The sequence below is a fragment of the Argentina silus genome (genome assembly GCF_951799395.1).
Source record: "Argentina silus genome assembly, chromosome: 1".
In the NCBI taxonomy this organism is placed as follows: domain Eukaryota; kingdom Metazoa; phylum Chordata; class Actinopteri; order Argentiniformes; family Argentinidae; genus Argentina; species Argentina silus.
The window spans coordinates 9,920,963-9,946,245 of record NC_139655.1 but is presented as its reverse complement, the minus strand read 5'-3'; the positions used below and the strand labels follow the sequence as shown (position 1 = coordinate 9,946,245).

General features: G+C 39.8%; 3 protein-coding genes across 3 annotated transcripts in view; 1 reads left to right on the top strand and 2 right to left on the bottom strand.

Moving 5' to 3' along the window:
* The window catches only part of lmbr1 (limb development membrane protein 1), a 31,122-nt gene extending 24,298 nt beyond the window's left edge, over positions 1-6,824 (bottom strand). The window contains exons 1-5 of the mRNA XM_083672925.1: positions 6,613-6,824; positions 4,040-4,112; positions 3,116-3,155; positions 953-1,092; positions 263-366 (exon numbers count right to left, since the gene is read on the bottom strand). Coding sequence (XP_083529051.1) covers positions 263-366; positions 953-1,092; positions 3,116-3,155; positions 4,040-4,112; positions 6,613-6,675 — 420 coding nt within the window. The 5' untranslated portion in view covers positions 6,676-6,824. The remainder of the gene's footprint in view (positions 1-262; positions 367-952; positions 1,093-3,115; positions 3,156-4,039; positions 4,113-6,612) is intronic.
* A 162-nt stretch (positions 6,825-6,986) lies between these two features.
* On the top strand, positions 6,987-12,739 carry nom1 (nucleolar protein with MIF4G domain 1). Its single transcript, XM_083665300.1, has 11 exons — positions 6,987-8,146; positions 8,265-8,377; positions 8,572-8,767; positions 9,260-9,583; positions 9,753-9,863; positions 10,284-10,454; positions 10,724-10,845; positions 11,057-11,189; positions 11,877-12,008; positions 12,115-12,224; positions 12,464-12,739. The coding sequence occupies exons 1-11, from the start codon at positions 7,199-7,201 to the stop codon at positions 12,639-12,641; spliced, it is 2,538 nt and encodes an 845-aa protein (XP_083521426.1). The 5' UTR covers positions 6,987-7,198; the 3' UTR covers positions 12,642-12,739.
* Positions 12,740-16,672: 3,933 nt separating this feature from the next.
* Positions 16,673-19,222, bottom strand: mnx1 (motor neuron and pancreas homeobox 1; the record flags this gene model as incomplete). Its single annotated transcript, XM_083667436.1, has 3 exons — positions 16,673-16,960; positions 17,841-18,001; positions 18,733-19,222. The coding sequence occupies 3 exons, from the start codon at positions 19,220-19,222 to the stop codon at positions 16,673-16,675; spliced, it is 939 nt and encodes a 312-aa protein (XP_083523562.1).
* Between the last annotated feature and the right edge of the window lie 6,061 nt (positions 19,223-25,283).

The window sequence follows — 25,283 nt, the reverse complement described above, 5'->3', positions numbered from 1 at the left end:
AATTCTGTCTGTCATTTCCATAATAGGCAAAGGCCAGGAGGGCATGCCATTGGCAAAACAACAACAAAGTAAATGAGACCATTCTCTAAAAATGGGGTAGTTTTGATGTGAGTACATTTCCCAACAACTGTGCCCATTCATAACAGTGGAATCAATCACTGTTCAATGTAATATATCATTGGTATTTAAGATACAGTAAGATATCATAAATACTACATGAGCATGTAAGAAGATGACAGTTTGGAACCATAGGATTTTGTACCTTTTTTGATCCAGCAAATCCCTCTGACTCCAGGAAGAAATAGGCAAAGGGCATCAAGACGAAGAGGCAGAGATTGGAGAACAGCGACACCAGGTTCCACAGGCCTGCAAGGGCAGCAATCAAGCCAACATCATTACCAGTTATGAATCAATCAATCACTGTGGTGTATGGTGCTGTTAACTTGGACAACATTCACTGCACAAAATACTTATCACACTTTCAAAAACACTACTGTTTATTTTATTTTTTTATACTACTGTTATGGTTTAATGGGGAAAATAGTTGCTTTGGTAGGTATATTGACTAGAATAGTTGTGGCTCAGGTCTATTCTTGCAGCCACCAGCTAAGTAATGGACTCTGATGCCCCCTTGTGGCTGTAATGAAAGACATTTAACACCACAGCGCCCGCCAACACTGGCCCTGGAGAGCAACATGGTGTGCTCAAAATACAATGAGTTGGGCTAATGATCAAAAATATTATGCTGAATCTGTGCTGGGCAGGAACAAAGGTCTGCATACCCTGTGGTTCTCCAGTGTTCTACAGATTTTGTTCTTATGTTACAGGAAGTTAGTGGTCTAAATCTAAGTGAAAGGGGCTACTTGCATTGACATGAACTACAAAGCACAAACACACAGGATGTCCAACCTAAATCATAGCAAACAGATAGGATGAAAGGTGAATTACTGACCATGGATGAGGGAGCCATTGAGCCACTGAATGTAGTAGTTTTTGGGGAAGGAGAGGAGGATCTCATTACTAATGATAGAGAAAGGCAGGAGGAGGACGGCACCCCCAGAAATTGCCAGGGTGAAGGTGCACAGGTACAGTCTGTGGATGGAGCGGCACACACACACACAGACAGACAGACAGACAGACAGACAGACAGACAGACAGACAGACAGACAGACAGAAAGAAAAGTGAATATTAGTAAGAAAAGCTACCGCTTTCTGTGGAATCACACAGCTTTGTTAAAGAACACATACATTTGTTGTTATTAATTAAATCTCACATTTACATATAGTGCCTTCGGAAAGTATTCAGACCCCTTCACTTTTTCCACATTTTGTTGTGTTATAGACTCAATACATTAAATTAAAAGAATTTGACAGCAATCCACACACAATACCCCAGAATGACAAAGCGAAAACAGGTTTTTAGAAATTTCAGTAAATTTATTAAAATTGAAATACAGAAATACCTCATGTACATACATATTCAGAACCTTTACTATGCCACTCTTAAAATGAGCTGAAATGCAAAAATGTCATCAACAAATCACTCAATAAATTGAATTGAGTCCATCTTAATGCAAGAATAATAGTTCATGTAATTTTGGAATTAATATCTTTGTTTTTATAGGGTCTCTGATTTGCATAGGAATCAATTACACACTGTGTGGATCAGGTTGTCATTACAAACTGAGTAAATGGAGAGGAACAAAACTGCTCAGGAATGCGACCCTGAGGCCTGGGGAATCTACAAAGTTGAATGGTGGAGAGGAAAAAGCACAGTCGATGGGACAACATCATATCAGTCAGTCTACAAAATTGGTCTATAACCAAGTGGCCACAAATAATCCCATAATGGAAAATAATCTATCTCATATCCATAATAATGTTTGCAACAATGAATTCAAGTGATACAACAAAGAAAGTGGCTGGAAATGTGTTTATTTGGTTTTACTACAAAGCATTAAGTTTGGTGAAAATCCAGCACATGCAATGCAGTTTCCGCACCATCTCTTGTGTGAAGAATAGTGGTAGCTGCATCAAGTTATGGATATGTTTGTCACCAGCAGGGACTGCTGAGTTTGTCAGGATCAAGAGAAATTATGACATTTGCTGAGTTGGTAGTGACATCCTAATCCACACAGTGTGTAATTGATTCCTATGCAAATCAGAGACCCTATAAAAACAAAGATATTAATTCCAAAATTACATGAACTATTATCCTTGCATTAAGATGGACACAATCAACTTATTGAGAAGTTTGTTGAGGACATTTTTGCATTTTAGCTCATTTTAAGAGTGTCATGGCAAAGGGTCTGAATACTTATGTACATGAGGTATTTCTGTATTTAAATTTAAATAAATTGACTGAATTATTATTATTATTTTTTTAAACTGTCATTCTGGGGATTGATGGCAAATTCTTTTAATTTAATCCATTTTAAATTTAGTCTATAACACAACAAAATGTGGAAAAAGTGAAGGGGTCTGAATAGTTTCCGAAGGCACTGTATATCAATCTTGAAGTTAATGTATTGGGACATTACATTCATTAATACCTCAATTGGATTAATACTGCAGTATAACTGTAACTGTCATTTGAGGATTAGTGTTAGATTGAGGAAATAATAAGCACAACCTTAGGAGGGAATGAAGTAGTTTGGTGTCACACCAACCACTCCACTTAAATACTAGTGGAACAGATGGCCATTTCAATGTCTGAGATGAATGTCAATCCCTGTCCTCTCTGCCAGAAGAACAGGCATGTCTGTGTACATCTGGAGGTTGCCATATTCTGTGATTCAGATGCTGGAGGTTGCCAGACCGTACCCAAAGGAGTATACCATCTGCTCTGGTCCTCAGTGGGACACAACAAAGTCACCACTTTGATATACACTAAAGAACCCAATGAATGTGAAATGCTAACCATTACTTAGCTTGGCCCCTTCCCATAAACATTACCATTAGCTGGACTGAAGTGGACCAATGATGGTGACAAGTGCTATTGTTATTGTTATTACCATGGGGTTGTGAGTAATATGTCAACAGGTCACACAATCCATTCATGCTCTAGAAATATTAGTATTTCAAAACAAGCTTTATTGAAAGTGGTTACACTCACGATATTCTGTTGACAACAGCATCTTCATCCTCATGGTCATCTGAGGAAAATTAAACCACTTTATTAACAGGATATCCAGTAAAGTGTATATGTGAAGCCTAAAGACACATTTGGACTGCTGTTTATGCATCTGACATCCCTGTGAGAGTAACTTTTTCATATAAGGCCTAGTCTTACATGTGATAAGTTAACCTAACCACCTAGGTCCAGAGAAAAGAGCAGCCTAGATTTCCAGTGCAAAACAATCCACAGAGGATATTTTACATGATGTGGTCTACTTTTAAATGAGTTTAGGGAAGCCTGGGTGACCTGGACATTCTATATTTGTCCAGGAAAATGGGTGTACAACATAAGCTAGAGCATAATATGATTACTAGGATCGTCTCTCTATAAAAATAAAAAAAACAATCCCAGTCAAGCTTGAGTCATATGGTGGTGCAGGTTCCTATGTGCATCCAAAACAGAACATACAAGACGCACTGTACATGCCGGCCTGTAACTGTATCTCAAAATACAATCCTCAGGCGAAATATCTGACAGATTATGTGGGTGCATTTCCTATGGATGTGACCTGTTTCTAAAGCTAAAGGTAGTAATACCTACTGTACACTGATGTTGGGTTGACATCTACAGGTCATTCTTTAAAACTGTCAGGTATGGGAGCGAGCCAGCCAGACATTGTCAATGTCCCTTGAGGTGTGTCTGTTTTACAGTCATACAAGTAGCTTGTTCTGTCTTAACACAATGTGGGAGTCTGTCTGTGTGCAAACATACCATGAACAAAAGACCTTGGCAATATTTGCTGTGAAAACATTATGACTGATGGTGTGCACACCTCAGGTATGCAAGTGTTACAAAAAGATGGCTTTTTACCAAAACATGTTTTTGTGAAGGCGGCCCACCTGCCGCGTACAAAAGACTTACCACTTTTCCTCTTGTACCTGGTTATGATGCAGTACGACACAATGTAGAGTACCGCAAATAATAGGAAGCAAATCTGAAAAGAAAAACAATGAAGATCTCAAACAGGGTTTAACATAACTGCAGCAACACTTTAATACTGTACAACACATCTGACAAAGCATTTGCTTTAGGTCAACTAGGGCCTTAAACTAGGGCTATAGGCTGATATGACACTGTAGTCCCATGGCTCTGACATGCAATAATACAGCATGAGTGTGCAAAAGCTATATATGGTGCTGCTCTCATAGGACAGTCATGATGGATGGAGGAATGGACGGATGGATACCAGACATGCATGTACCCTTGATCAGGTTACAAATCCCCCACAGGCCTCTCAGGTCTGCGTACTTCAGTAATACAAGGACAGGCTAGCCTAGGTAGGTAGGCGACAGACTGGTGTGTGTACACTCACCACAACCACATCCCGGCCTTGTCCTGTAGATTAGAATAGACTGTAATAGTCACTGTTTTCAACATGAAATACAATTCCTATTCCAAAGCGCCATTAGCCAATTAATTATGCTTACCTGCGACCTGATCCTGAATTAACAACCAACCACTGAATTAATTATTTGTTGACACTGGCCTCAGTGAGCACAGCATTCACAGAAATATCCCACCTTCCCCTTCTCTGGGACAGAACTAATAGAACCACCCTCCTCCGCACTCAACACCATCTCGGTATTACACACTAGCCATGATGAGTCAGCCAGACCACCAGAGACAAGACACATTCCATTTGACAGAAAAATGGACAGACAAAATGCATAAACTCTATCCAGTCTCAACTTCTTCTTCTTTTTTTCTTTTCTTTTTTACTTATGACACTAGGTTAAAACAAGAGAATGCTCTAGAAATGATCTGCCCTCCCCCAATAACACAGGAAGTGGCAAAGGTGGCTGTCTACACACAGCACCCATCAGCATGTTTATATGTCCACAGAGGGAGAATTGTGAGGTGGTTAGTGATGAGAAACTGACACAGAAAAGCAATAGTCTGACACAGACAATAGTCTGCTGAGAGATAAAACCACAGCAGGCCTTGCTTGTCTCTCATGCATAGCCTACTTCTTGCAGAAACAAAGTTCCCTGAGTCCATATGAACAAAATGATGTAATTACAAACACATCTGAATGTTTGTTTGTTCCCCAAAGTTGTTTGTTTGTGGTGTCCTGCCTGTAGCTGTTGCTCCTCCTCCATGATAAACAACACATCAGCCATGCCCTCCTGTGAGGACAGGCATAATAACAGCACCAAGAGGTTTTAAACTCACTTTAAACTAATTTTCCAGCATCCTGTCTTTGATTAGTCATACATTAGCCTACACTTTGTTTTGTTTGAATGCAGTCTACACTGTTAGACAATACAGCACAACACATAGCCTAGGCTTAACACATACTTGTTTGGACTGGGGTAAGTGCAAGGATCCCAACCAACTCATCTTGTATTTCACACCTCCATGATATCTGAACTCGCAAAGCACAGCAGGACAGTATAGGGATAGGCTAGGCCTAAATAGACATCCTCAAAGATTTGTGTGGATTCTTTTTTCATAGATTAGTTCTCATGGTTCCAAGGAACACAATACTCTCATTAGAACAAAATAAGGCTCTACGCCATCATGTGTTGTTTCATGACAGAATAGCAGAATAAAAGCAACAAATAGTCTGGATGCCGCGGGGTGTCAGAATAGAAACTTGTCGAAGCAGGAACAAGAAACCCTACCCATCAACAAACCCTATCCTGTTTAGCTGCAAATAAACATGCAAATAACTGACAGTGATACCATCAAGCCGTAACATGTGATTCCAGTGACAACAGTTAACAAGCTATCATTACATAGTTACATTAGTCAAGCAGTGGGGATCATGTTAAGGAGGGCAGGGCAGAATATGAGAATCTGATAGTGAGAGGTGGTTGGCATGAGTTGGATGTGCCTAGTTCCTACAACAGAGCAATAGTTAGGAGTCTAGATATAAACATCTTAACTGCTTTCCTTTTACAATGGTAATTTTCAGAGATGATAGCTATTATGCCATTTTGAGATGAAGCCCCATCAGCTAGTTTTTTTAATTTAACTACGTAATTTCGCCACATTATATTATCAATTGATTGCATAATTTGTGGTCCATAAATAATCGCTGCTAATCAACATATATAATTACTTTTCTAGCTAGCGAATAACCCCACGTGAAGTTCATTTTCACATAGCCAGGAATAATTAGAGTGTGTCTTAATAGAGTCACAGTCAGATTACTTCTGGTTAGTTAGTAGACACTGCCTGCCCTGGATGACAGCAGGGCAGCTAGCCACGTTAGCCAGTTAGCCACTTTTACTTCTAGCTAGCCAGCTAGCCCTGAAGGTGTTAGCATTAATTTAGCTAGCTTGCGCGTTAGAAATGATACGGTGTATTTGGTGAGCTCACTGACTAACGGACTTTGGCTGATCGGCTGTGTAGCAGACAGTGACCGTAGACATTGAGCTTGTAGACATAGCTAGCGAGCTAGCTAGCTAACCTTAGCTAAATGGACTTACGATGTACTCTCGAACTTGGCTGTGGAAATTCTGCTCTCTGATAGTCACATCGTCTTCTTCCATTCTTCATATTGCACATGCCTCACTACATACTATTAGCACAACTGACGCAAATAAAACTCAATCTACAGAAAGGGAGAGTTTAGGGATATAGCTATTTCACTAGTACAGCGATAGGCAAAGCCTTTGGTGAAATTCACTCTGTCACTGGATCAACCGTTTCTAGCGTAGACCGCTCATTTCCAAAAAAACGCCCCAAAACAAATTACGTCATCATAACTCGACACTTCCGGAAGAAGCTCGGAAAAAGACAAGTGTTTCCTGGGTCCTTTGTAAACAACAATGGCAGCCCTCATGGAGATACATGTGTTAACTAAATTGACGTTTCAACACTATTTGGTTTAATCGTTTGAGGTAACGATTCGTAAGAGTTATACCCGTTTCTTAATGGTGACTTTTGGCTTTACAGATCTCGAGCCTCGTAATCGTGAGTATATATAAAGACATTTCCAAATCAAAGGTGTGATCGCCAGGTTAACGAGTAGTCGTTTATGTGGCTATTCCCATCGTTGTTTTTTCTGCAAAAATGAAAGGCAAAGGGAAATGGAAGAGGAAAGTAAAAAATGATACTGGTAAATTGCAAAAGTATAGGATTGCAGTTGATGAGTATGTTCAGCGTAAAGGTGGTTGTGATGAAGTTGAAGAAGACCATGAAGATGACCATGGCTTGAGATTAGTGAAGAAGAAAAGTAGGAAGGAGTTGCGTAAAGAACAGCGAAAGATGAAAAAGACAAAAATGAAAAATTACTATGAGGGCAATAAGGCTCTCAAATCAGCTCCCAGTGATACTGAGGATGTTGGAACCCCATCTGATACACAACCGAAGAAGAAGCTGAAAGGAAAAGCCAGGAAAGATGAGCCAGCATCTGTTCAAACACAGTCGCATGTTGAGAGTGAAACCGTTATGTCAGCTAATACTAAAACACAATCTGAACCAAAAGCCAAAAAAGGAAAGAAAAAGAATAAACTTCAAGAATCAAGGAAGAAGGCTCTTTTGGAGGCAAATGTTGCTGAGGACAAAGAAATTAAGAAATTGGAGAAATATCTTGGGTTTAACAAGAGAAGAAATAAAAAGAATCTTCCTGCATCGTTTGCTGCTGATGGACTTGATTACATCTTAGGGGTACTCGATGGATCCTCAGCTTCAGCGATGTATGACAGTGATGATGACATGGACATTGCCAAAGAGAAATTAAAGAAGTTGGAAGACAGTGAATCTGAAATGATAGGCGAGGAGGAAGAACAAGGAAGTGACCCTGAAGATGAGGAGAGTGAACAAGATGTAGTTGCTGAGGAGGAAGATGAAATGGATGAGGAGGAGGAAGATGAAATGGATGATGATGAGGAGGAAGATGAAATGGATGAGGAGGAAGATGAAGGTGATGGAGCAGACTCTGTAGAAGAAAGTGAGGTGGAAGAGGAGGGGGAGCTGGGCAGTCAAGACACAAAGACTCCAGAGCCAAAAAAGGGAACCGTAAGTTGCCAAATAAGAAAGATTATATTTAAATGTTGTTTAGATTTATATGTTGTATGCTGAAATGTAGAGGTCCAAACTCTGACTGAAAATTCAAAACTTTCTCCTAAATGTGTAGGCTGCCTCTTCAGGAGGCAAGTACTTGCCCCCTCACTTGCGTGACTCTGTGGATGGAAAGCGCAAAGCTGAGCTTGAAAGACTTAGGAGGACTGTTAAAGGACTTTTGAACAGGTAGGATAAGGGTTTTAATCTCTACCTCTACACATGTTCTCTCACCTTTATCAGTGTTCAGCAGGCTGGAGGCAGTTATTGACACCTTTCATTTAGGAAAGATACTTTTGTACATCTATTTACATTATCAAGGTTGTGTGTGTTTTGGCAGCCATCTTAGTTCAGACATTAACCTGCTGCATTGTGCTTGACAGGCTTAGTGAGCCCAACATGGCATCCATCAGTAGTCAACTGGAGGAGCTGTACATGAGTTCCAGCCGTAAGGACATGAATGATACCCTGACCGAGCTGCTCCTGTCGGCGTGTGTGACCCCAGCTCTGATGCCCGACAGACTGATCATGGAGCACATCTTGCTCGTCAGCATCTTACATCATACAGTGGGGCTTGAGGTAGGTAACACCTCAAGGGCATGGCTGATGTGTAATCTGTCAGGGACATTTATATTTAACCAAGAATTATGGTAAATTACAGATTGATTTGTAGCAGTCGTAATGGTCTAGAACTCTTGTTTCCTTGGTGACATTTTGTTCACCCTGGTGACTGTCTACTCCTCTGATAAGATAGAACAGAAGGGAGAAAAGGGCCTTTGTTGCAACCAGTCTGTGTGTGAGAGTGAGTAACCATTAACCTGGGAATGATCATTAGCCCCTGGTTTGTTTGACGTTCATGGGTTGTGTGTTTTCTCGCCAATTCCTTTATAAGCTAAATCCCCCTTTGATTAATGGGGAAGTGGCATTTCACACCATGGCTTCCTTGACTTAACTTAACTTAGAATAGCATTTCATCTTATCAGTTATGTTTGTTCTCTACACTTCAATTAATGACCACACACACACACACACACACACACACACTAATATTCATTATGTGCCATTTTGCAGGTTGGAGCTCACTTTCTGGAAACAATAGTACGGAAGTTTGACGAGATGTACAAGACTCCCAGTGAAAGCAAAGAGTGTGACAACATGGTGGCCATGGTGGCACACCTCTACAACTTCCAGGTGGTGCATGCTCTCCTTATCTTTGACATCCTGAAGATGTTGGTGGGGGCCTTCAGAGAGAAGGACATTGAGCTGGTCCTGTTTGTGCTGAAGAATGTTGGTTTTGGCCTGCGGAAGGACGACGCTCTGGCCCTGAAGGAGCTCATCTCTGAGGCCCAGCGCAAAGCCACCAGTGCTGGGACCAAGTTCCAGGATCAAACCAGGGTACAACACTGCTAACTTCAGTTATACCACACTTAACATAAGCCTCCAAACTCATTCACTTGATTGGTAACAGTTTGAAATTGTGAAGGGGAACAAAGTAGTTGTAATCTGATTATTCATACATAAACCAATGTTTGCCTTGTCAAACTCATGTAAATGATCTCCTAAGGTGCGCTTCATGTTGGAGACCATGCTGGCTCTGAAAAACAACGACATGAGGAAGATCCCAGGCTATGACCCAGAGCCTGTGGAGAAGCTGAGGAAACTGCAGAGGACTCTGGTGGGTTATGTTCCTGACAAAATCTACTAGAATCTTGAATCTAGAATAGGGCACTGGAGCTTTGTGTTGATGCCAGGCAGATGCCTATAAGGTAGGTAAATCTAGGGGGCTGTAGCTATCCCTAGTGTCTTTCATAGTAACTTATGTATAAAATCCCCACCCCCCAAAAAAATGTTTTTTTGCATGGACATTAAATATTCTCCCACAGTTTATGTTTCAACTTCAAGAACTACTGAGAACTGGTAGCTTTTGGCCATACCAGCAGGGGGCACCAAAAGTTCACCAAAAATACCTTTTTGCACATTTTACTCTTAGCTAATTCTTGAGTTGTTTTCCCTTTTTCTTTGATTTAAAGTCATATGTTCAGTAAGCCTCATCATACGGAATATGTGAATATTGAGAAGTGAATGTCATGTTCAGATCCACCAAAGTGCAGGGGGCAGTGACGTGAAGCTGAGGGTCTCTCTTGACAACCTCCTAGCAGCCGAGCAGGTGGGCCGCTGGTGGATCGTAGGCTCCTCATGGAGTGGAGCCCCCATGATCAATGACCAGGGCAACAAGACAACAAAACAGGCTACCGCAGAAGGACAGGTAAATACTGAAGGCCTCTCTATCTCCGATTTGCAGTAATGGCTGTTAGGTTGTGGTATACTTGATGACTGTTGGGTTAGGTGACTGTATGTATCCCATGTAATCGAAATGTAAAGTTGAAGTCTTCTTTCACTCACAATTGAAAAATAGTTCCAAATTGCACTGTGTAAGCACCAAATTGCATTTTCATTGTGTCCTATTGATTCTAAGTGCCTTTGACTATCTATTATCTATTTGTCTTTTTATTGTTCCTTTACTTGCCTCCTCAGTTCAGTTCCAAGGTGTTAGACCTGGCCAGGAAACAGAGGATGAACACAGAGATCAGAAGAAATATTTTCTGCGTGGTAATGACCAGTGAGGATTACCTGGATGCCTTTGAGAAGCTTCTACGGTGTGTTTAGTATTAGTCACGCTCTCTGTAGCAGTAAAATGTCTCTCTCTATCTATCTATCTATCTATCTATCTATCTATCTAGATATATATATATATATATATATATATATATATATATATATATATATATACAATTTCAATTGTAAAGCAGCTATACAAATAAAGTTGAATGTTATAATTATGTGACACTACATCTTATCTGTGTGCAGGCTGGGTCTGAAGGACCAGCAGGAACGAGAGATCGTCCACGTGCTCATGGACTGCTGCCTGCAGGAGAAGAGCTTCAATGCCTTCTACACTGTATTGGGAGAAAAGTTCTGTGGTCATGACAGGCGGTTCCAGGTACACAAACCAAGAACGCAGTTTGATTTATCACAGTTGTATTTGTACACTGAGTCATAATCAATCCAGGTTGTCTTTGGCTCAGAGAGTCACTGTATTAGAGTTATGGTCAATTTAAGCTAGAATACAGTCAATTCAATAATTGAATTGTACTCATTTGGAGAAATTACATTTCCAAATCAAGTGACTGGACTTGAAATGGAATTGATCCCAACTGTACTGCACTGTATGCTACCCACCTCTGACCCAGAGTTCACCTCCACAGTGTGGGAATCAGGGGCAGTGTCACACCTCTCACCTCTGATGTTATTTGTTTCACGCTGTGAAAACAAACAATGGAAGTGACACCTCACTTCCTCTCTAGCTTCCCTGTAGGTCTCCTCCTCATATCTGACACTGATAACCATTGTCCCTACTAGAGCCTTCAACCCTGACTGGTGGGAATGTTTGTTTTTCACAAGCAGACTTGATCGTGGTGATTCAGATTTTTAAATGGGAGGATGGTTTATGTGTAAAAGATTCCCATCGACAGGTTTGTTTGCATGCTGTATTCAACAACTTGGGATATAATAAATCCCTTTGTGATGTGAAGTGATACTGATGGCTGGTTTTCAAGGATTTCAGGCATTGAACCTTTCATGTCCTCTGACCAGAGTGTTCACTAATACCTTCTGTATTTTTCCCCAGATGACCTTTCAGTTCAGTCTTTGGGACAAGTTCAAAGACCTCTCCAGCCTTTCCAGCAGCACTTTCAGCAACCTGGTCCAGCTGGTCACCCGCTTCCTCCAGAGGAAGTGCCTCTCTCTATCCATACTCAAGGTCTGAACGCTCCCTCATAATGCATTGCAGTGGCTGACTAACTCCTCTCATAGTAAGGTTGTTTCATTGGTATTATTTGATTTGTTCTGTCTCTTTCTTTTTGTAGGTAATAGAGTTTGGGGAGCTGGACAAGCCTAAGGTTAAGTTCCTGCGTCAGGTGTTAACTAAACTATTGAAAGAAACTGAACCTGAGGACCTTGCAAACATATTTGGAAGGTGAGTGACATTATGCATCACACCCCAGTCCCAGTTACTCAGTTTGATTAATGATATTTCACTTAGAGGAGAATTATGTTTGATTTTCTTTTGTGATAGTATCAGGGCAAGATTATTTCTCTCATCTCTGAAAATGGAATCTACCTTTTCTCATTGGGTCTCCTGTAAAATCACACTGAAGGTGTAGTACCATGTGAGAGTCTGGAATGAATGTCTGTCATTGTTTTTCTGCTCGTCAGGATTTCGGGAATCCCCAAGCTTGGAATGCTGCGGGAGGGCTTGAAGCTTTTCATCAGCCACTTCCTTCTGAAGAAAGCCCAGTCTCAGGGACCAGCTGAGCAAGCAGGGCTCCTGGCAGAGCGCGCCGAGGTCGCCACCAAGGCCATGGAGGCCAAAGAGGCCAAACTCAAACTGTAAAACACAAACACTCACACGCACCCTGGGACCCTGGGAGAATGCCTGGGGAACAAAAGAGCCCTGTTGGGGGGGGGGGGGGGGGTATTTATGACAAAGATCAAGCCCAACACCAACATTTCTTTTACCATTTTCTGTGTATTTGCACATACAGAGACTTGGCGACAGTGTGAAGCCTACCCCCCCCCCCCCCCCCCAATAAAAAGAATCATTGTATTGTGTAACATTATATAATTTCACCATGCCTCAGTTTTCTTGGACCTTGGTGGTTGTGAATACATGTTATTGTTATGTTGTACTTCTGGGGTTGATGAGAGGGCATGTTCATGTCAATGGCAGTCCACTTCTGATTGAAGCAGAATGATTTACTAGGGGTCTTAATACTGAGGAAGAGCATGGTGGTATGACATAATCCTCTGGGGGGCAGTGATGAACAGCACACTGAGAATGCACAGTTCTGTATTTACAAGACAACCATCACTACTGGTGTGTTTATGTGTACGTTTATATCTATATTTGAGTTTGGAACCATGAGATTATAAATCAGATATCTCAGATTTACATTCATAAAGAATACATATCTATTACAGATTACATTTTCCTTCATGCACAACCTTGTCCATTAGTTAGATGTCTCTGAGGACAAAACAAATAGCTCTTTGTATGCCATCTGGTTGTCCAGAGCTTGCTGTATAGGTCAGTTGCTGTTGTTATTCCATTAGCATAACTGTGCAAACATTTGCTTTTTTAATGTGCAAGCATTCATGTTTTGGCACCCTTTTAACAAATGTGCCAACTGAATTACTATAAAATCTTTCTATGCACCTTTAAACAAATGCATGGACATTTTGCAAAATGATCCGCTGTAATGTTCATTCACTTTCTGTGTACAGAATTGATTCCAGGCTATTGTGATGGGTTGCTGACCCCATCAGCCGCATGCATTGCATAGTAGAGTCATTGTGTTGCATTTGATGCCTGCTACTAATAATTAGCTCCATTAACGTGCCCTGCATCAATCTGAGGGACAGAGTGGCCAGAGGGTGAGACTTGGCCACCAGGGTCATTCAGAGGAAACATCCCTCTAAGAGCCCTCCCCTTTGCCTCCAAAGGGACATCTGCCTGGGCCCTCATCCTCAACGGGATTTCTTATGTCCACATCTATTTTTCCAGCCACATGTATTTATTAAAAAGGGCAGTCAAAATGTACAGTATGTGTGGTCTGAGTAGTGGCAAAGGGATGCTTCCATGGAATTGGAGTACTGATCTTTGTTGGCCTATGTGGTAACAAAGAGAAAACCTGATGACACCGAGAGACAGATAGCAACTGAGATGAAAAGACAAACTGAGTCAGTGAAGAGTACACAGGCTATTGTATGCAGGTGTGAGCCATGCCGGTGTCATCATTACCTCAGGTAGGTCAGGTTGGAGTGGACCTTTGGGTGACCCTTTAATGAGTCTACTAAGATCCCTGAGAACCAATACCAGCTGGGTTAACAAACACAACCAGACAGTTAGCCATGTCAAAGAGGGTGCCACCCAGGGGGGGCTGGTGGAGGTAGAAAGTGGAGGAATCAGGAATGATATCAAACACGCATGTTGAGCCTGTCCTCAGATTTCCGCCTCCACCAGCTTCCCTGGTGCCACCTATGTACTCTCTGACCGTGTCATTAATCCCACAAGTGATCAGTTACACTACACTACAGCACTAATTCATGAAAATAGATATTGTGCAGGGAAACTATTATGGCTGTATCTACATGTCTTGCTTAATTTAATTACCTGACTTTGTGCACAGCAATGTTTCCTCAAACGCTCCCTCCCTAGGGTTCCTGAACCTACTGATGAGTCTTGATTGTTTGATAAAGCGGGTTCCTCTCTTTGTATCCTCACAGCTGAGTAAACTAGTAACTTTCTAAATGATTCATCAGTAACCCTTATCTCTTTCATAGTTTGTTTTGTGTTGCAACAAACGTAAAATGCAACATGTATACAAATGTATTTTTCACTGAAAAAACAATCATGCATTTAGTTGCATGTCAGTGAACAGCATTTCCAAAATGGATAAGGAAGTTCCTCTTCCAAAACGAACAACCATCAGGTTATCCTCTACAGTGAGCATACATGTCTTGTAAATTCACCAGTCTTTGCAACAGTGACTGATACTAACTACTTTTTACAAGGCGTGCTGTTTTCAAGGCAGAACTAACCAGGCTGAAAATACCTCCATGAGCAATTATACCTGATAAACTGTTTTTAAGTGAACATATAACACTTCTAGATGACAGTTCTATTAAACAACATTCCATAACAAGGTGGTGTGAGTGTGACCCGCATCTGAAAATACCAAGTCAATAATATTAAGCATTGGGTTTTCTGTGCTTAATAGAAAACAAGCAAATCAATATGAGGGGATGTTGGACCAGAGGGATCATGAATAGGCCTAAAGCTACTATGACTCATGTTTGGAGGGGAATGAAAAATAACATAATGATAACATAATGTTCTTCAATCATTTTCATGCTTTACAGATGACAATTGCGCTACTGCTGAGTGGCCTGAAAACATCTACTGCAATCTATAAATTATGCATACCGCATCCATATTGTTGTTGTATATATTTAGATTATACTTAAACTAACCCTACACCATCAGTCTACAATAGGCCTACAATAATTATAAAAATGTATATATTATTCAACCAGGAATGGTCAAATTCTCAAAGGCTCTATTGACGCTCATTAAATTTTCCCTCCCGAGGTTTGTGCGAATTTGAAGGTTATTTTAATAATTAAGAAAGTAGGCTACCAAAGATATAAATATGGATTAAGGCTTATGTAGCCAGACGTGGTGATCGGATGGCAATCGGATGCTTTCAGTGCTTTGGGAATGGAGATTGTGTGTACAAGCCTATAGCCTACAGTGATTAACGGAGCTGTTTCAAAGGTTTATTATTAATACGAGTCCATTACTAGTCTGGTGTGAAATGTTTCCACCGTCTGACTCGATACTCCGTGTTTGCTCTCCCCGCAGATCCGACAGCGCTATAAACAGCGATTCCCATGACCCGACCTATGAGACCAACAGAGACTTCAGAATCTATGCGTCCAAGTGTGCAGCCTACTGTCGTAGGCCACCTTCACACTGTCGGGCCTACAATAGGTAACCTATAGATTTCACACGTGACATGCACAACATAACGAATACATAGACAGCCTAATCAAATGTAGAAACGTGTGTTATAAGGATCACAACCCCGTGCATGTCCATTGCCCTCTAAACTGAGAGCTATAAACGGTAGCCTAAACCCAATGCATGGGATCTTGAATCCACTTGTTTGCACAATGGCATTCACCACCATTCAAAATAACGCAAGGTATAGACGACATTTTACAAAACAAATTTATTCCACATCGTCTGCACCATAAGAGACGCTAAACAATAATTTAGCATGCATTGGTATAACCATTATATAAATACATTATACAAAAATAAACACGTTACATTTTTTGTTATTTTTCTGAACGTAAACGTTAGGCTATATGACACAATTACAGAAGTGTAACACCACACAAAGTTAAACAAAACAAATGCAGTGGATTCAAATGTGTAGTTATGTGTGACATTGGCCACCATGAATATAACAACGATGATGACAGTGCAGGAACGCATGTGACTGCAATGTCCTGAACCAGCTGGATTAAACACAACATTTGCACATAAAACCATGCAATGTTATCGAGTTTATCTTTGTTACTATGCATTCTACTCAACCCAGACCTATATCTGATCCTGCTATTGCACATGTAGGCCATTCTGATCTGCGCATGAAACAGATCACATCATCCGTACCCTGATTATCTCTATCAGGCATCAGTCAGTGTTTAAAAATATATGCTAATTAATTTCCAGGTAGATGATTGAAACTTATTATAACTGTAGTCCTACATGCAGCTGCACTGTTGTGGAAATTCCCAGTTTTAAAGGGGTTAGCCTATAGCTTTTAAAAATATGTTTCCTTGAACTTGACAGTCTCAAGGTTGTGGACTTATATCACTGGTGTGATTTCTTTCATCATCTGATGAGCAATCCGATGAGTTGTACAGAAAGTTGTCACCTTCATCATCGTCACTGTCCCTGCAGTCTCTTATTCTGCCACCTTTGACAGAGCCCTTCTTTTGATAATCCGTTTGTTCCAGTCCGTCTGATTTCTCCTGACCGTTTTTGTTGATTTTCTGTTTCTCGGCCTCCTGGGCGGCTTGCTCTTTGGCCTTCTTGCTCCTTTTCCACTTCATCCGCCTGTTCTGGAACCAAATTTTCACCTGTAAAATTAAAAGTAAATATGTTTTGAGTAAACTGGTTGAATAGGCCTATACTATCGAAAAGTAGAAAGACTGAGGCTATATGTGTAAGCCCCAATGAACGGGATGGGGAGATGCGCACTGTGCCGTGCGTAATGGACACTAGGTACACCTGACCAGGGTTGAGTTTCGCGATAACGATGGATCTTCGAGTGCATTTTGACAGATAGTTGCGCAACAAACTCAAAGCGATTTCCATACATGCGTTAGTTTCGAAAATTGAAAGAAATGCTATCAGAGTGGGCTATCATAAAGTTGATTAAGAAATGCCTTTCCTACAGTTCACGATTCAAAATGTAGGCATACATAAAGCGCTTTATCCGAAATGGAGACTTTATGTTGAGCTGTAAAAATAAACTGCATATTTTTTCCCAATAATATGCCCCACAGTAATTAATCAAGATATTCACCGTCCATGTTTATGTAAAAACGTTTAAGAACAGTTTTTCGTTTGCTTGCCAAGACCTACTTATTGGAATCAGCAACATATAAACTGGTTAGTTATAGGCTGTTTGTGGTGTATTGTAGTCAATGTGTAAAATTACGCTATTTGGCTGCCCACGAATGCATCTCTCATGAAATCACGACAGAATTGAAGTAGCCTACTATGTTAGCTACGATGGGTTTTGGGAAACCCGCTTGAACTGCCGGAAGCTAGTAAGAGTGATTCCAATAAGTAGGTTATTTAACGCTACGAACCTTTCGGAGACTCACCCCTAAACACTTAAACCTATGCCAATCTATTGTTAAAAGCGTTGCGTAAATGACTCTCAAACAAAAAGGTAGGGTTATTTGTTAGATTATAATACATATTAGAGACTCCAGATTAGTGTAGGCCTACCTGAGTTTCTGTCAGCATTAAGGATGTAGCCACCTCAAAACGCTTTGGTCGCGACAGATACTTATTCAGTTTGAATTGATGCTCCAGTTCCAGCAGCTGTTGACTTGTAAATGCAGTTCTTGGTCTTCTGCACTTTCCAAGTAAGTTTGACTGCGCCTGAGCTGTAAAACAAAACATGTACGTTTTTCATTAATCAATGTTGCATCATTTGTAGGCTACCTACTTTGCATCATTAGTAGATTACTTTGGTAGTGTACACCAGTGGCAACGCAGGTAATTGTGCAAATTGCATTTAGATTTGTCTGCAAACAGAAATACCAACTCAAACGTGATATTCAGTATCAAAGTGTTAATTGAAATTCAAATACATATATATATATATATATATATATATATATATATATATATATATATATACTTAGGACTGAGATTTGAACACAATAGTCTTAAAAGACAGTTCACGTCTAATTTCCATAATGTTGTCAGTGGTAGGCCTAACATTTCTATTGAACAAACATCCAGAGAGAGCTAAGCTATTTGTCACCTCATTTTGAACAAATCCGTTAAAACGAACAGGAACAAAAAGGCAGTATCTGGTGAGCAAACAGTGTGTCGGTTGTGGGTTTCACACTCCTCCGTCACTTTCCCTGTGTCCATTATCTGTCCATTTTAGTTCCTTTTAAAAACACTCTCTCTTTCCTCTCAATGATGCCAAATAAATAACATTGTGAATAATTATCAATGGGACAATTATGCACCTAAAGAACTGTGTAGGCTGCGACATTTAGATTAGAAAAAATTAAATCAGGCATACGTTCGATTATGAGCTACCTAGAATAATTTCGTTCAGGTTGAGATGACAAGGGACACAAATAAATGTCAGGATACTCACAATTAAAATCGGGCATTTTGGGTAGCATCATTCCCGCAGTTGAGACTCGCAGCCAGTGGTCGAGCTGAAATGTCCCCGCAGAAAGTTTGATGGAATCGCTGGGGTGGTGGTGATGAGACCCATGTGGGTACGAGTAGGACAGGGCAGGGTGCTGACCGAGAGCAGCCGCTGAGTAAGTATACATGGGGTGACCATAGAGAGCCTGTGGATGGATCCCTGCGCTACTGTGCGGGTGTAATCCAACCATACTGTGAGGACTGTTCAAGAAGCCTGGTTTAGGAATCAAGCCACAGGAGGAAATCCTTGGCGGAGACGGAGTCTCATTCCGTAAAGAGTCGATACTGGCGTTCAGTTCTGAGGCTTGAACACTTCCGGACGATGATATGGAAGAGGAGGATAAAGAAGTCACAAGCGCAAGAGGAGATGTCTGCACTTTAGGCGGATCAACAGCTAGCAGCGCATCGATGCGGAAATTTCTGGATTTCTCCATTTGGCCCAGTGTCCCCGTCGTCCGAATCAAAACGGTGTGTGTTGTGGTTCCACCTCTCAAAGTTATGATCTCAGTTAAAGTGTGCGCGGTGAAACTCTACGTGACACTTAATTCCTATTCGATAGGGTTAAGGGGGCTGGTTCCACCCGTCCGGCATGAGGTTGTCCCATTGGTCCGTTCGGGCTGTGTTTACAGTGCGTTTTGTTGGCGCATTGCATACCTCTCCAAGAAATAACCCGCCCCACTTTGGGTCGATAGTGCGTTCTGGCTGATAGGTCGAGTTTGAAAAACATTTTCTTTTATGGGTATTTTCAAAAAATTGTCAATAGATTGTATAGGCTGAACATAGCATGTAAGACATACAACAAGATTAAATAAGACAATATAACAATTATTATATTGGACCACAAATCTGTCAGCTTTAAAGAAAAATAAAGGGTTAAAATAAACCAATGCAATACCAGTAATGGGCCTTGGTGCTGCGATTTTGCCACCGGTTAGGCTTAGGTGATATGTCCATGATATGTCCATGATATGTGGATGAAGATCACCATAGGAAGGGCCTTCCAATTTAGAAGCCTAAATTAGGACCAATAGTGAAATAGCCATTCTAACCCAGAATCCACAACCACAAAAGTCACAAAATAGACAAATATTTTCGGGAATTTCCTTTATGTGAGTGCGCGTGTTTTAGATGTAGACCTATTATAGTTTTCTATAATAATATAAATTATAATTTTCTATAATAGGCCTATATGTATTGAATTAAGTTGATATCCATTCCGCAATGTTCGATCGTCAAGTTGACGCGAAATTGAAAACGTACCTTAACGTAAAATTCTGCCCATAATCACTATGATATAGGCTATTCCATTTAATATTGCATTTGAGTTGTTTGTAGTGTGAATATATAACGCCTTTGAATATTCAATAACAGACAGATTAGGGCTACTAGGCTTATATAGGCACCGTCTCATAGCCCAGGGTAGCCTATCATTTAATTACGGTATAGTCTATTACCGCCCCCCAAAAATGAACGTGACAAATGAAAAACTGTGTGTATGTATGACCCGAGAATGTTATGAGGCCTACAGGGAAATTTAGCTAAGAGCCTGCCTTATGCCACTTTTTAAATCGGAGTAGACTGAATATACTGTATGTAATGCTCTGCTATAGCACATAACGTTAGTGATGGGGATGCTGATATCTTGCAAAAAATAACGGTTTATATGACAATAACCAATATGTAAAAAGAAACAAAATGCAAGTGACAGACAGTCACACTTACACTACACTTTCCATGAGTATATGACATGATTAAAAACATTTAAAAAATTATGCTCAGCCTCAGTTCAAAATAGGCTAAATGTTTTTAGGTGGTATTGACAAACATGAGGGCATACAGTATCTGAGACCAGCATGATTTGTCAAAGGTCTTACTCATTGTCATTTCATCTCTTCTCAATCAGACGCAATCACCTAGCCTACACCTGACCTTAGTCTCACTTTCCAGGCTTTTTCAGGACCGTAAAAAAGAAGAAAGAAAACACACAATTAGTATCAATTGACCTCAGAAAACGATATTTCTAATACATTATGTCAATTCAACAAGATGAAGATGTATTCACAAAATCTTAAATCGAAATATGAATCACGTTATCATGTTTAGTTCTCTCTTCATATTCTAGGTCCATATTCTAGTCCTGGTGGTATATTCTGAATAGAATTATGAAGTAGGCCTTTATGAACGACCTGAAGACCTGTATGAACGACCTGAAAAGCTCAAACAGATGTAAAGTGCACACCTACATTGGCATCATCTATGAATTTAAGACATCCAAGACGTCCAAATGTAATATTTCTGAGAAAGGGTCTTGAGGGTGACGTATGAAACATGGACCACCACTTTCTGCAGTGTCACTACAATCGAACACTGTTTCAATTCTTGCCTTAGAATGTAATATGTATTCTAATATAACCTACTTGTTTGACATTGAATTACTATTTCGTGAGGATTGTCTATTTCTTTTCACAGCTATAGGCCTACAGCACAGGCCTTGGTGGAATTTATTTGGCTAAAGACTGTTATGAGAAACGTCATAGTTTGCCTATTGAAATGTAGGCCTATTCAATATCTGAATGCTCAAAACGGAAAACAGGTGTGTAGCATTCAATGCACTTTGCCTGTTGACATGCTGCCCTGTTATTAAAATGAGGCGAAATGTGAAATTGAAATAGGCCTAAAACTAAATTGAGTGCGCGAGTATGACAGAAGGAAAGGAGAGTACCACAGTAGACCTATAACCGGACCTATAGGCTATGGGTGGTTGTCTTTCAGTCTAATAAGCCACTTAAAGTTAATGGAGGAAGAGGTCAAAATGAGAATTATTGACACCCTGTTGCCCTTAACCTGTCTCCCAATAAAGCTGATTAGTTTTTGTCAATTCATCAGCTAACCGCTCTCTTGAGACCAGCTCAGACGTTTATTTGCTCTGGGGAAATCAACAAGTCACGAGGTAGTTTCAAGTAAAGGATCACCATTTAATTGTGAACTTTGATGATATCATGACCGATTGCGGAACAATAGCTGAGTTGGAGGTTAATATACGGATTGTTGATGGAGGCATGTGCACCAAACAATAAGACTAAAATCTTGAAGCTAATAATAACCATATGATAACCTTGCTTCAATTGTAGGCTACGGCTTTAGCCTAATTATTAATATTTCTAATGATTTTTTAGCAGATCCTCATTACAATTTATCAACAGCATCCCTTTCTCAATATGTCTTTTAACACATTTGATCTGTGCTTTGTCCCCTCCGCCGGTTTAATTTCATTAAGGGACCGCATGAATATTTCTATTAAACCACCAGTGAAATATGAAGCCATTTAGTATTGGCCTGCACCAATCACCTAGATTTATGGCTCCTTTTCATCATATCAACGGGAGGGAAAATTAATATGGCACCTTGAGATGGAAACGGACCCTAAAACCCCAGTCTTTCCTGAAAGCTGTTAATTTGCGCCGTAATTACTTTCACAATTAACTAAAATACAAATCAAAGTGACAAATCGAGATAGTTTATATATTAATTACCCTCAGTAAATGTGTTCATTATGAAAAGGCAATTTAAGGGGACCTGCACTGTCTCTTTTATTGCAATAAATACATTCAATTAAATTGGCACAAATGACCGCTGCTGTGGAATGTATAGGACTGCTTTTAAACACATTTGTGGCTCATAATCATTTTATCAATTTAATTTGTTGAACAAGCCATCCCTGAGAGTATTTCTAGCGGTAAAAAGACCTTGGACGATAGACTCCATTACTAGATATCATTAGTGGGGAGAATCAAATTCCTGCGCAAGACATAGCCTAATTGCATATGATTTTTGTAGACTGCTGGAACTGAGTAGAGAAGTAATTTCTCTGAAACACACGCCATACGTCTGAAAGTCCTTCTTTGAAATTCAATATTGCTGGCTAATTTGTTGGGGACGTGCCATCAATTTTGTTTGGATGGAGAGCAGTATTGATATTTCTCTGAATGTCCTTCAGCTTGGTGACATAACATTAAATGTTGCCTAATGGGTCTACACTTGCGCTATAGAAATTCATAAAACCAAAAAACATAGTCGTTTTTTCATCGTTGTCATCGTTCATTAAGGGATATCATTGTGCCACAATCTCACCTTATGCATAATACAATATAACAATTTATGCAAAGACACCATTAGAAGTGAAATTGCTTTGCTTAGTTGCTTAGCTTAATCTATAATAATCATAATAATCATAATAATAATGATAATAATAACAATTACTATAATTATTATAATATAGTAATCTAGTAATAGCCTACTATTATCATATTGTTTAACTGTGTCATTATCACTGTTTTTCTAATATGAACATGTTCTTATTCATAACTACTGTCGTCATTTGGGCCTACAGGAACAGTCGGCTACCACTACCATTATATCATCATCATCATCATCGTCATCATCATCATCATCATCATCATCATCATCATCATCATCATTATTATAGCAATCTAGTGAGTCACTTACGGAAATTGGATTGCATTTTTTATATGTGTTAGTCATGTTACAATTTTCTTCCACGAACAAAACGAAAATGTCTAGCCGTGGTGAGAGGGCCAAATGAGTGTGCTGTCATAGGTCCTGTGTACATTTTGCTTTTGAAGGATATGATATGCGAGATCGGTGTGGTGCAGTCTCGACGTAAGACACCGTTAATGGCAGTGGCAAATGTTTTCGATGTAATATTATGTCAGTTTTTTTCAATGTATGTGCGAAAAACAATAGTTTGCACGAATCCTTAAAAAAACACGTATGTATGAATTACAATTGTTCTGTTGTTCTATGCTGTGCGAGACAGTGAGTCCACGAATGAAGATTGTGTTGCTTGTAGTTTTGAAATACAGAGTAGGGTGTTTCATTCATAGACTTGAAACAAACATGGGTACAATAGTGAGGTAATTATTAACTTCAAAGAACATGTATGAATCATTTGTGTGTAACCCTATCTTTTAGCAAAAATGAAAAGACAGTTTCATAGGTTTTTCAAATTATATGCAGGTAAAAGTCATTGTTTCATATGCAATACTATTAATGCAACTCAAAGCTAAAGCAATGTCATCCAGATTAGGTATAAAGGAACAGGAAGAGGTAAGGAGGGGTGTGTTTTCGATAGTCCTCTCAAGGCCAGAGTGCTCCACAAAAAGGTTTGAGAACTCTTTTTGTTTATGGCTCATTATGATAAACTTGAATTTCCATTAAGTCCCATTAAATGATGTGTCATCTCTCTTAATCCAACTACATTTAACACTAGTTGTGCCAATGAATAGACTGACATACAGTGTCAACAGGAGAAAAATGTCCTAAAATGCATCTTTTCATCCATTAGCAAACTGCAATGAATTTCCCTGTGGAACATCCATCACCCAAAAACCTATCCCACCCCCCGTACAGACAGTAAATTATGCTGATTTATTTTCCAAAAAGACAGGCTAAATGGATTAGATTAGATGTAAAACATCATGCAGACCTTCTATTTTTCAAAACTGAATCCTTTACACTCACAGGCTCATCCTGACTTGCAGATGAAGCACACAGATGTATGATCTTTTCAAATGTATACGCACAACATCAATGTTTTGGCTCAGTCTTAAAAAGATGAATAAAACACACCTATGCACAATAATGTGAGAGGATGATGGGTGCCCTCGTTCTTTGTTATCACTGAGGCAACTCTCAATGGTGTTAATGAGGTTAATAGTCTGCTTATCAATGTTTTTGTCTTCACGGTGTAAATGTCAGCTGCCTGTGATTGTGCTGATGCATTCTAATGAAGGACTTTTAGATAAGATGAGAAGTGTAGACACAATAATGTCTAAGAAAGTTTCTTTGCAGGGAATCTCGTAGTGAGAAAGCCAGCAAACAGTTGACAGATTAACGGTCCCTCTAACAATTAAATGATTAAAAGGTCTTGACCATAAAATATGATGTTTAATTGCACACAGAAGACAGCACAAATGCTTGACCTTTTTAACCTTATTGGAGGGAAGAGAGTGACTGAAACATCTCCAGCAGAATCACTAGATTGTCTTGTTATATCTTTTTCAAACTGAAAGTGGATTAAATCAATCAGAAGTCCATAAATCCCTTGGAGTGTAAATGGGAATTTAAGTGAACAGCTTCAAGTCCTACTTTAAATTAAAAAAAACAGTCAGGATCATGTGTGGATACAGTACATCCCGGAACGGTAGTCCAATATGCAGATTATACGACTAATATTTTTGAGGTTATGGGGTAGCAATTTGGATAGTCCCCTATAGATCATTTATAGAACTCACAACCAACAGACTATTCAACCAACTCTCCACTAACCCCCATGATATTGTAATCACTAACCCTTACCCTAACCTAAAACCTTACCCTACTGAATTGTTGTACATGGATGTACAATCTACAGATTCTCAAACTATCAACTACTTATTTAAAAGTATCCACATACTTTGGGACTGTTCAGTTTGA

Excerpts from the sequence above, each read along its gene's own strand:
- nom1 (XM_083665300.1), top strand. The coding sequence starts at position 7,199 with ATGAAAGGCAAAGGGAAATGGAAGAGGAAAGTAAAAAATGATACTGGT. Across the intron at positions 10,455-10,723 it reads AGGCTACCGCAGAAGGACAG|TTCAGTTCCAAGGTGTTAGA; the intron begins GTAAATACTGAA and ends TTGCCTCCTCAG. Across the intron at positions 10,846-11,056 it reads GCCTTTGAGAAGCTTCTACG|GCTGGGTCTGAAGGACCAGC; the intron begins GTGTGTTTAGTA and ends ATCTGTGTGCAG.